The following is a 12,168-nucleotide window of genomic DNA, read 5'->3' as shown; positions in this document are numbered from 1 at the left end:
GGGAGTGCCGCACTGTCGCAGGGACAGTGCTGAGGGAGTGCCGCACTGTCGCAGGGACAGTGCTGAGGGAGTGCCGCACTGTCGGAGGGTCAGTGCTGTGGGAGTGCCGCACTGTTGGAGGGTCAGTGCTGAGGGATTGCCGCACTGTCGGAGGGCCAGTGCTGAGGGAGTGCTGCACTGTCGGAGGGTCAGTGCTGAGGGAGTGCCGCACTGTCGGAGGGTCAGTGTTGAGGGAGTGACGCACTGTCGGAGGGTCAGTGCTGAGGGAGTGCCGCACTGATGGAAGGTCAGTGCTGAGGGAGTGCTGCTCTGTTGGAGGGTCAGTGCTGAGGGAGAGCCGCACTGTCGAAGGGTCAGTGCTGAGGGTGTGCCGCACTGTCGCAGTGTCAGTGCTGAGGGAGTGCCGCACTGTCGGAGGGTCAGTGCTGTGGGAGTGCCGCACTGTCGCAGTGTCAGTGCTGAGGGAGTGCCGCACTGTCGAAGGGTCAGTGCTGAGGGAGAGCCGCACTGTCGAAGGGTCAGTGCTGAGGGTGTGCCGCACTGTCGAAGGGTCAGTGCTGAGGGAGTGCCGCACTGTCGAAGGGTCAGTGCTGAGGGAGTGCCGCACTGTCGCAGTGTCAGTGCTGAGGGAGTGCCGCACTGTCGGAGGGTCAGTGCTGTGGGAGTGCCGCACTGTCGGAGGGTCAGTGCTGAGGGAGTGCCGCACTGTCGGAGGGTCAGTGCTGAGGGAGTGCCGCACTGTCGGAGGGTCAGTGCTGAGGGAGTGCCGCACTGTCGGAGGGTCAGTGCTGAGGGAGTGCCGCACTGTCGCATTGTCAGTGCTGAGGGAGTGCCGCACTGTCGGAGGGTCAGTGCTGTGGGAGTGCCGCACTGTCGGAGGGTCAGTGCTGAGGGAGTGCCGCACTGTCGGAGGGTCAGTGCTGAGGGAGAGCCGCACTGTCGGAGGGTCAGAGTTGAGGGAGTGACGCACTGTCGGAGGGTCAGTGCTGAGGGAGTGCCGCACTGTTGGAAGGTCAGTGCTGAGGGAGTGCTGCACTGTCGGAGGTTGAGCACTGCACTGTCGGAGGGTCAGTGTTGAGGGAGTGCCGCACTGTCGGAGGGACAGTGCTGAGGGAGAGCCGCACTGTCGGAGGGTCAGTGCTGAGGGAGTGCCGCACTGTCGGAGGGTCAGTGCTGAGGGAGTGCCGCACTGTCGGAGGGTCAGTGCTGAGGGAGTGCCGCACTGTCAGAGGGTCAGTGCTGAGGGAGTGCGGCACTGTCGGAGGGTCAGTGCTGAGGGAGAGCCGCACTGTCGGAGGGTCAGTGCTGAGGGAGAGCCGCACTGTCGGAGGGTCAGTGCTGAGGGAGTGCCGCACTGTCGGAGGGTCTGTGCTGAGGGAGTGCCGCACTGTCGGAGGGTCAGTGCTGATGGAGTGCCACACTGTCGGTGGGTCAGTGCTGAGGGAGAGCCGCACTGTCGAGGGTCAGTGGTGAGGGAGTGCTGCACTTCCGGAGGGTCAGTGCTGCGGGAGAGCCGCACTGTCAGAGGGTCAGTGCTGAGGGTGTGCGGCTCTGTCGGAGGGTCAGTGCTGAGGGAGAGCCGCACTGTCGAAGGGTCAGTGCTGAGGGAATGCCGCACTGTCGAAGGGTCAGTGCTGAGGGAGTGCCGCACTATCGAAGGGTCAGTGCTGAGGGAGTGCCGCACTGTCGAAGGGTCAGTGCTGAGGGAGAGCTGCACTGTCGGAGGGTCAGTGCTGAGCGAGTGCCGCACTGTCAGAGGGTCAGTGCTGAGGGAGTGCCGCACTGTCGGAGGGTCAGTGCTGAGGGAGTGCGGCTCTGTCGGAGGGTCAGTGCTGAGGGAGAGCCGCACTGTCGAAGGGTCAGTGCTGAGGGAATGCCGCACTGTCGAAGGGTCAGTGCTGAGGGAGTGCCGCACTATCGAAGGGTCAGTGCTGAGGGAGTGCCGCACTGTCGAAGGGTCAGTGCTGAGGGAGTGCCGCTCTGTCGGACAGTCCATGCTGAGGGAGTGCCTCATTGTCGGAGGGCCAGTGCTGAGGGAGTGCCGCACTGTCGGAGGTTCAGTGTTAAGGGAGTGCTGCACTGCCGGAGGGTCAGTGCTGCGGAGAGCCGCACTGTCGTAGGGTCAGTGCTGAGGGAGTGCCGCACTGTCGGAGGTTCAGTGCTGAGGGAGTGCCGCACTGTCAGAGGGTCAGTGTTGAGGGATTGCCGCACTGTCGGAGGGTCAGTGCTGAGGGAGTGCTGCACTGTCGGAGGGTCAGTGCTGAGGGAGTGCCGCACTGTCGGAGGGTCAGTGTTGAGGGAGTGACGCACTGTCGGAGGGTCAGTGCTGAGGGAGTGCCGCATTGTCGGAGGGTCAGTGCTGAGGGAGTGCCGCACTGTCGGAGGGTCAGTGCTGAGGGAGTGCCGCACTGTCGGAGGGTCAGTGCTGAGGGAGTGCCGCACTGTCGGAGGGTCAGTGCTGAGGGAGAGCCGCACTGTCGGAGGGTCAGAGTTGAGGGAGTGACGCACTGTCGGAGGGTCAGTGCTGAGGGAGTGCCGCACTGTTGGAAGGTCAGTGCTGAGGGAGTGCCGCTCTGTCGGACAGTCCATGCTGAGGGAGTGCCTCATTGTCGGAGGGCCAGTGCTGAGGGAGTGCTGCACTGCCGGAGGGTCAGTGCTGCGGAGAGCCGCACTGTCGTAGGGTCAGTGCTGAGGGAGTGCCGCACTGTCGGACAGTCCATGCTGAGGGAGTGCCGCATTGTCGGAGGGTCAGTGCTGAGGGAGTGCCACACTGTCGGAGGTTCAGTGCTGAGGGAGTGCCGCACTGTCGGAGGTTCAGTGTTGAGGGAGTGCTGCACTGCCGGAGGGTCAGTGCTGCGGGAGTGCCGCACTGTCGGAGGGTCAGTGCTGAGGGAGAGCCGCACTGTCGGAGGGTCAGTGCTGAGCGAGTGCCGCACTGTCGGAGGGTCAGTGTTGAGGGAGTGCCGCACTGTCGGAGGGACAGTGCTGAGGGAGCGCCGCACTGTCGGAGGGTCAGTGCTGAGGGAGTGAATGCACAGCTTGTCAGAGTTCCCGTGAGTTTCCTCTTGTCCCTCTGAACTCCATTGAACACGGGTGCAGTTGATCCAATCTCTTCTTGTATGACAAACATGCCGTCTTGTGGTTTCTCTCTCTCTGGTTGTTCCTGTTACACACTCAGTTGGACCTGGCAGCTGCAGCTTTTGCAGTTCATATGTTGGTTCAATATTGAGTGCCAGATTGCTGGCTATTGTGGTGTTTAACTGTGTGAGGCTGCCCAGTGTAACACTGTCCCACACTGGATGATGGTTCAGTGGCAACACCTTGGAGACTGAAGTTGTTTTCTGGATGGTGATGGTCAAACCCAGGTGTCAGAGAGACAGTCTGTTTGCAGATGATGGTATTCCTCAGTGTGGCACACTCAGCACCTTTCCAAACTCCTCTCTGATAGGACATTGAACAGCTTTCTCTCTGTTCTGCTCTATAACAGTCACTGCTTGCAGATGAGCTGGAGACAAATTGACAGCAGGTACCAGGAGTCTATGGCAGAGGGTGACAGTGCCAGGGAGCAGCAGTTTGACCTGCCTGTGAACCTCAGAGGCCTCTGGTTTTGCCCTGTCAGCGTTGCCCTTGCCCATTGTGTTGTCAGGAAAACAGGAGAGCACACGGAGGCCGCTCGGCAGACAGCCAATCCTCTCCAGAGCTTTCAATAGACTGCCTCTGCTCACATGATCAAACACCTTGGGATCAATGAGGTGGATGGACAGCAGCCATCTTTATCCACAGCGTTGCTCTTACATCGAGCTGCCCCAGACTGAGGGGCTGCTGGAGATTGTAGAATAACCATTTCTGAAACTGCCCCAAGATCCCACCTGGATGTACCCGGCCGGGGCCTACAGTCTGACCTGAGAAACAGAATCAGAACCAAGCTGCTGCTGCAGCCCAGCACCGAGGGAGCTACCACAGGAGCGGCTGTAATCACTGGGGCCACTCCTGTCCTCGAGTCTGTTTAGATTAGATTACAGTGTGGAAACAGGCCCTTCGGCCCAACAAGTCCACACCGCCCCACCGAAGCGCAACCCACCCATTCCCCTACATTTACCCCTTACCTAACACTACGGGCAGTTTAGCATGGCCAATTCACCTGACCTGCACATCTTTGGACTGTGGGAGGAAACCGGAGCACCCGGAGGAAACCCACGCAGACACGGGGAGAACGTGCAAACTCCACACAGTCAGTCGCCTGAGGCGGGAATTGAACCCGGGTCTCTGGCGCTGTGAGGTAGCAGTGCTAACCACTGTGCCACCGTGCCGCCCGTGTTGTAGATGGTGTCTTGAAGTGTATTCCATCTTGTGCCATCTCGCTATATATTTATGGTTCTCTATGATTTTATCTCTCCTCTGTTAATCAAAGCTGTGTCCAGGAGTTTGAGAATTTCTCCTCAAGACTCTAAACGATTTGCCGAGACCATGAATGGGAGACTTGCAGACTTGAGAACTGGGGCTTAGACTGTGGCTGAAGTGACACAGGAACAGGATAGATAAAAAGGATCAGTTGGTAATGACATCCAACATAAACCCAATGTTGTTTGCTGGGTTTGTTGAACCAGGAACTGGTTCATGTTCCTGCCATGGTTTGCAACAGGATATAGTGATATCATTATGATTAATTATAACAGGTACATTTCATATAAAATGCAAATGAAGTGTAATCGATTTTGCAACTGGAAAACTGAAAAAAAAACAAAAAATCAAAAATTGTTGGCAAATCTCTTTCTGCCTGTCAAAACGAAACAGTGGAATTTAGTCCCATGTAGGGATATGGCACCAAACGTGACAGTCTCCTGTAAACTGAAAAGTGATTTTATTTGATTTGTTCCATAAAGAATCAAGAAATTCATTTTTAATGAGAGAATGAGCTTGTGAAATAAGAATGATCAAACTAAGCAAGGTATTATAACTACTCTGCTGCAGTAACAGGCTGACCCAGGTCATTTCAATCTGGTTACGTTCATGGGAAAACTGTCGACCATTGTTGGATGGGACATCTGTTGGAGAAGATGCTGAACACTGTGTTGTTGTGTGACTTCCTTGGCACCCAGACACACACTGACTGAAAGATACACAATTTGTTTTCAGCTCAGCTTCAGCACGGTGAACATCCCCTTCAGAAAACGTTTCCCAGGGTTGTAAAGGGAGTACAAACAATGAATAAAACAACTGATTATAGCAGCATCTATTGGTCAATTTGTTGTCAACTTGTGATGCTTTGGAAATCCTTTGCTCGTAATAAAATATACTGGAAACTTACAATAAGACTTAGACAGTCATGATATAATTTATTGAGCTTCGCTTCCAAACAGCACAATCACTTTACAAAAGATCCTGACATCATGACATTGTCTTGAAGATGTGACTGCTTCACATTGTTCCTTGGTTTCATATACCTCTATACTGTCCGTGCTGAAATGGAGGGAGATGGCAGTGTGAAAAGATTCCATAAACTCGAGATGCAGTCATTCCCAGAACAGCTGATAGGGACAGGAAAAACTGGAGAGAGAGAGAGAGAGAGAGAGAGAGAGAGATTCAGATCACTAGTCCCTGAAGAGGTGGGCCATGGAACTGTGATCATGTCTGAGCTTATCAAAACTCATCCTGCCATTCCTCATCTCATCATCCCACATGGATCATTCCCAGGTGCTTTTCAATACTATTGGGTTTAGCTACCTGATGAAGGGCTTATGCCTGAAACATCGATTCTCCTGCTCCTCTGATACTGCCTGACCTGCTGTGCTTTTCCAGCACCACACTCTCAACTCTGATCTCCAGCATCTGCAGTCCTCACTATCTCCTGGCTTAGCCCCCTCCCTGACCTGGTTAAACTCCTGCACATCATTTCAGTGAGTACAGGGTAGGGACTAGGGGGTAGGGGCCTCGGAAGAACTCCTACCCTCACTGGGGCCAAAGGTCCATTCCTCCCCAGTTCATTCCTCAGCTTCTGAAGGATGTGGTTTCGGTTCTCACACAGCCACACATTTCCCAGAAAGCAGTGCCCAGGTAGGATTGTCACTGGATAGTAACCCAGAGGAGTGTGCTAATGCTCCAGGAATATGGGTTCAAATCTTACCAGCAGCTGGTGGAATTTAAATTCAATAAAATCTGGAATTAGAAGTCTAATGGTAACCGTCGCCTTAAAAACCCATCTGACTCACTACTGTCCTCAGGAAGAAAATCTCTTATCCTCACCTGGTCTGGCCTACATGTCACTCCAGACCCACAGTGAGGGGTCTGAACTGACCCTGAAATGGCTGGGTTAGAAATGGTTGGTCAGTGATGGCAAACTTATGTGTTGCTGAAAACAGATGTTTTCATCTCTCACTCACCAGGATACTTCACAAGAATACTACAGTGCAGGGGAACAGAAGGTGCTGATCAATTGGCAACTGGACTCTGATTGATAGAGGAATATTGTAGAGAACATATCAGTTTGATGATGACTGACAGCTAGCTACCAAGCTCCATTTAAACTTAAACCATGTGTGTTGAATGTGTGAATGAGTGTCCATCTATTTGGGTTAAATTAGTTTATTTTATCGGTAATATTCTTCACTTTCTTCCTAATCCTGACTCTGAAATGTCAGGACTTCTTCACGTTTGTTCATGGGATGTGGGCTTTCTGACTGGGCTCAGCATTTACTGCCTGTCCCTAGTTGCCCCTTGAGAAGGTGGGGGTGAGCTGCCTTCTTGACCCGCTGCAGTCCATGTGGTACAGTGACACCCACAGGATTATAGAGGTGAAGGTGGCAGTGGCGTGGGACTCCCTAGCCAGAGTTCATCCTCTCCATCCTTTTTTTCCTTTTTGTGAATGTTTTTTTCCATCTTTCTACACAGTTACCTCTCTTGAACCTCGAGTGAAGACAACGGAGCCTCGAGGTGAGCCCTGCGTGGTGCTGCACAGACTGCGTGGGATGGACTGTTATTCTGAACTTTATATTTCTCTACTTTATTCCTACGATTTTGTACATTTGACCCGAAGGTGGCATGAAGGTTTGTAATCCTGGACGTCTTATTTATTTTTCCAATTCTTTTTCCTCGGAATTTGTGCTCAAGAATCTGTACCTAGGGCCCTTTGTATCTAAAACACTGCTGTCAGTGGCAACTTGTAAACTTCTCCCTGTACTCAGGTGAGTACGTGTGTCAATAAACCAAATTCTAAACGGACTGGAGCTTAGAGCTGTGAACCAAAAGAGGCCACTTCCAAACCTCAACTCTTTCCTCAGTGCGAGGAAGAAACGTTCAAAGGGATAAGACCCTCTGCTGAAGGCTGCGCCTGCTGTTATCCCAGTTTGGATCTTCACATCATCAAAGCAGGTAGCACCGACACAACATTGACACCTGGAAGACAGCAAAAGGGACACCTCCAGGAGACGTCTGCACCAACCCCTCCGCTCAATGGAATTTAACTTAGAATCCCTACAGTATGGAAACAAATCCACACTGACCCTCTGAATGGTAACCCACCCAGACCCAATCCCGTATTTCTCTACATTTCCCCTGACTAATGCACCTAAAACTACGGGCAAATTTAGCATGGCCAATCCACCTAACCTGCACATCTTTGGATTGTGGGAGGAAAATGGAGCACCCTGAGGACATGGGGAGAATGTGCAAACCCCACACAGACAGCTGCCCGGGGCGGGATTCGAACCTGGGTCCCAGGTGCTGTGAGGTAGCAGTGCTAACCACTGAGCCACCGGGCTGCTCTAAATGGAATTTTCCGTTGAAGAACCAGCTGTAAAATAGGACATCCTCATTAGTCATGAAGGAGCTTTAAATTCTGCATCTTCAAAGAGAAATAGACCTGGAGGAAATGCCTGATTTCCAGCAGGACGTCAGAGTGTGAAGGCTTTCAGACAAATGGAGTACCGAGTCAGCAAAAAACACAGTATAATGAGACACGAATCAGGAATAAAGAAAAAGTTTCTGATGCTCTGCCATTTTCCCAACTGACAGTCAGGAGCAGTTTGCAAAGCAATCTGACAGAACGATGAAGCAGCCTCCACAACAGGCACAGAAATGGAACAACCAACCGAGGGAACAAAGTCAGGCAGTGTCTGGCCAATTTGATGAAGAATGAATTACAGGAAGATTAGTAATCGTTATAAGTCAGTTCATGGAATTCATGTAGTTACATTAATTCTTTTTCATTTCTGTAACCCCACCATGGCCACCATCAGTCAGGTGTCAGTTCCAGTAAGAGGACTGATTGCAGTTGGAGTCGTAAAGAATACAGTTACAGACCCAGCATTCCCATTCTGAGCATAAACTAATGCCTTAATAAATGCATAGATATGAAAGAGAGACTGCATAGACCTCTCTCATTGTTTTCTAATCCATAAAACTATAAGATATACATGCAGAAATAGGCCATTCGGTCCATCAACGCTGCTCCACCATTCGATCATGGCTGACATGTTTCTCAACCCCACACTTCTGCCTTCTGTCCGTAACCCTTGACCCTATTACTAATCGAGAACCTATCTACCTCTGCTTTAAGTACTCTCAATGACTTGGCCTCCACAGCCCTCTGTGACAATGAGTTCCGCAGATTCCCCACCCTCAAGCTGAAGAAATTCCTCCTCCTCTCCATTCGAAAGGGTTGTGGTTGTCCCTTCACTTTGTGACTATGCCGTTGAGTCCTAGTCTCTCCCACTGGTGGAAACATCTTCTCCATGTTCACTCTATCCAGGCCTCTCAGAACTCAAAATTTCAATCAGATCTCCCTCACCTTTCTAAATTCCACCCCCGAAAAGCTCCACTAGTCACCAGCTGCCATCCTGAAAAAGACCTCTTTCTGCCCGCTCTCTGCCAGTCAGCTAACCCTCTCTCCATGCCAGTACCTTGCCCGTTACACCATGGACTCTTACCTTACTTTGCAGCCTCCTGTGTGGCATCTTGTCAAAGGCCGTCTGGAAATCCAAACAGATCACACCCACTGACTGTTCTTTGTCTAAACTGCTTGCTACCTCCTCAAAGAATTCTTACAGATTGGTCAGGCATGACCTCCCATTGACAAAGCCGTGCTGACTTAATCCTACTTTACCATTCTCTTCCAAATGTTCCACAATTTCATCCTTAAGTAATCACATTAAAACTGTATCAATGACTGATGCCTATAGTTTCTGCTTCCCTCACTCCTTAAACAGACGGAATTACATGTGCCATTTCCCAGTCTAATGGGACCCTCCCTGAGTCCAGTGATTCCTGAAGGATCACCACCAATATCTCCACAATCTCCTCAGCGATCTCCTTCAGAACTCTAGGGTAGCCCATCCAGGTGATTTATTCACCTTCAGACCTTTCAGCTTCCCCTCAGTGATGGTCAGTATACCCACCTCTGTTCCCCGACTATTGAAGTTCTGGTATGTTGCTGGTGTCTTCCTGTGGAGTCAGATGCAAAGTTCCTGTTCATTCCCTCCGTCATTTAATTGTTTCCCATTGCTTCTTCTCCAGCCTCATTTTCCAGTGCTCCAATGTCCATTGTTACCTCTCTCTTACCTTTTAGATATCTAAAGGAACTCGAAGTCTTCTCTTCCATCACTAGCTAGCTTACTCTCACAGTCCATCTTCTCCCCTCTCAATGCTTTTTAGATTATCCTCTGCTGGTTTTTAAAGACTTCCAAATCTTCTGGCTTCGCACTACTCTTCACCACATTGTGTGCTTTCTCTTTTGCTTTTATTCTGTCCCTGACTTCCCTTGTCAGCCACAGTTGCCTCATCCTTCCCTCTGTATGTTGTTTCTTCCTCGGAATGAGTTTCTGCTGTACCTCCCGAATTATCCCCCAAAACTCCTGCTGCTGCTGATCCACCATCTTCCCTGCGAGGCTCCCCTTCCAATCAACTCTGGCCAGCTCCTCCCTCATGTCTGTACCTTTACTGAATTACAATACTGTTACATCTGATCCCAGGTTCTCCACCTCAAACTGCAGAGTGAATTTGATCATATTATGCTCACTGTGCCCTAAGTGTTCCTTCACCTTTAGCTCCCTCAATCCAGTTGGCTTCACTGCTCATCACCAAATCCAGAACTGCCTGTGCCCCAGCGTGCTCTACCACAAGCTGCTCCATACAAACCATCGTGTAGACATTCCGAAAATTCCTCAAGATCCACTGGCAATCTGGTTTTCCCAGTCCACCTAAACATTGACGTCCCTGTGTTTATTGTAATAATGCCTCTCTTATTTCCTGAGTTATTTTCTTTCCCACATCCTGGGTACAGCTAGCTGCCCTGTACACAACTCCGGCTTATGCCGGAAACGTCGATTCTCCTGTTCCCTGGATGCTGCCTGACCTGCTGCGCTTTTCCAGCAACATATTTTCAGCTCTGTACACAACTCCCACCAGGCTCTACTTCTCTTTTGCTGTTCCTCAGCTTGACCTGCACGGATTTTATGCCTCACAGACTCTATGTCACTTCTTGCTCTCAATGAAATTTCATTTCTTACTACCAAGGCAATCCCAATCTCAAAGGTCCATCTGCCCATCCTCTCGCTGGATATTCAGTTCCCAGCCTTGATCTGCTAACAGCCAGGTCTCTGCGATACCCACAATATCGTAGCTGCCAATTTCAGTCTGCACTACAGGCTCACTCAGCTGGCTTCCTATACTGTGTGTATTTAAGTACAACACCCTCAGTCCTGTGTTGATTGCACCCCAACCCTTTGTCCTATTTCTTGTTCTGTAAGGGTTAATAACCTCGGCTGAGTGCTCCCTCCCCCACTTTAACTTTTTTCCGTAACTTTCCCTCTGAACTGAACCCACTCCCCTCTCCCTCCTCCTCCTCCTCCTCACTATTTAGTTTAAAACCGAATTCCCAGTCCTAGTTAGGAGTTTTACCAGACTCTGTACCCAACCCGTTTCAGGTGGAGCCCATCCCATTGGGAACAGCTCCCTCCTTCCTCAGGATTGGGGCTGATGTTCCAAGAATTTGAAGTTGTTTCTCTCACACCAAACTTTGAGCCACACGTTTATCTCTTTAATTACCTCAGTAATCTGGAGGTTATTACCTTTTCAGTTCTGCTTTTTTATTTAGCCCCCTAGCTGCTCATATTCCCTCAGCAGAAACTCTTTTCTCTTTCTACCTGTATCGTTGGTATCCATGTGGACCACAACAACCGGGTCATTCCCTTCCCATTCCAAGTTCCTCTGCAGCCCAGGTGAGATATCCTGGACCTGGGCACCAGGCAGGCAACACAGCCTTCGGGACTCCTGATCCTGGCCGCAGAGAACAGTTTCTATTCCCCTGAATATACTATCCCCGATTACAGTTACATTTCTCTTTTCTCCTCCCTCTGGAATGGTTCCCTGTATCACGGTGCTATGGTCAGTTAGTTCATCTTCCCTCTCCAGCCCAAACTCTCACCCACACAGGGGGCAAGAATCTCAAACCTGTTAGACAAGCTCAAGGGCTGAGACTCCTTCAACACTACCCCCTCGATCCCTCTACTTGCCTCGCTTGCAGTCACACCCTCGTGTCCCTGACCACTGACTGAATTTTAGGTTGTTAATCTAAGGGATGTGACTGCCTCCTGAAATGCACCATCCACCTAACTCTCCCTCTCCCTGATGTGTCGCAGTGTTTGAAGCTCAGACTCCAGCTCATTAACTCTGAGCCAGATTTCCTCAAACAACCAACACTTGCTACAGATATGGTCGCTATCAACCACAATGGGCCCCAACAGCTCACACATCGTGCAGTTACAACACATCACCTGGCCCTGTATCTCTGTTTGACTTACATTGTTCGTAATTGGACTCTTAAAAAAATCGTACTGGTCTTTTAGATTGCAACCTGTAAATAGTTCCCGTATTTATCTTCAATCTGAAAGTAATCTGTAATAGATAGTCAAATTAGTAGTTATCACTAACCAATAAACTTACAGTTTGCTTGTTCCTAGTCCTCAATTTATCGTTATTAAAAAAAACTTTTAAAAAAAAACCTTACAAACTATGATCCAAGAAAAGCCAGCAAAAAGCAACACTCACCCCCTTACCAAATTCCCACCCTACCTCCAATTTTCCTGGGACTCAGGCTGCGTCTCACTCTGGATGGGATCTTTCCTCCCTGACTGGGTGACACTTCCTGGTGTGTCAATTGTTGGAAAATCCTAT

The 12,168-nt window shown here is 50.6% G+C and overlaps 1 protein-coding gene across 1 annotated transcript in view; it reads right to left on the bottom strand.

The window, feature by feature from the left end:
* Positions 1 to 5,323: 5,323 nt before the first annotated feature.
* Positions 5,324 to 12,168, bottom strand: part of LOC122539543 (protein phosphatase 3 catalytic subunit alpha) — a 332,195-nt gene continuing 325,350 nt past the window's right edge. The window contains exon 14 of the mRNA XM_087979864.1: positions 5,324 to 5,547. Coding sequence (XP_087835990.1) covers positions 5,447 to 5,547 — 101 coding nt within the window. The 3' untranslated portion in view covers positions 5,324 to 5,446. The remainder of the gene's footprint in view (positions 5,548 to 12,168) is intronic.

Source organism: Chiloscyllium plagiosum, unplaced genomic scaffold, assembly GCF_037043375.1.
Source record: "Chiloscyllium plagiosum isolate Xiang-an unplaced genomic scaffold, Cpla_swu_hap1 HiC_scaffold_36, whole genome shotgun sequence".
Classification (NCBI taxonomy): domain Eukaryota; kingdom Metazoa; phylum Chordata; class Chondrichthyes; order Orectolobiformes; family Hemiscylliidae; genus Chiloscyllium; species Chiloscyllium plagiosum.
This window is presented reverse-complemented; position numbering and strand designations above follow the sequence as displayed.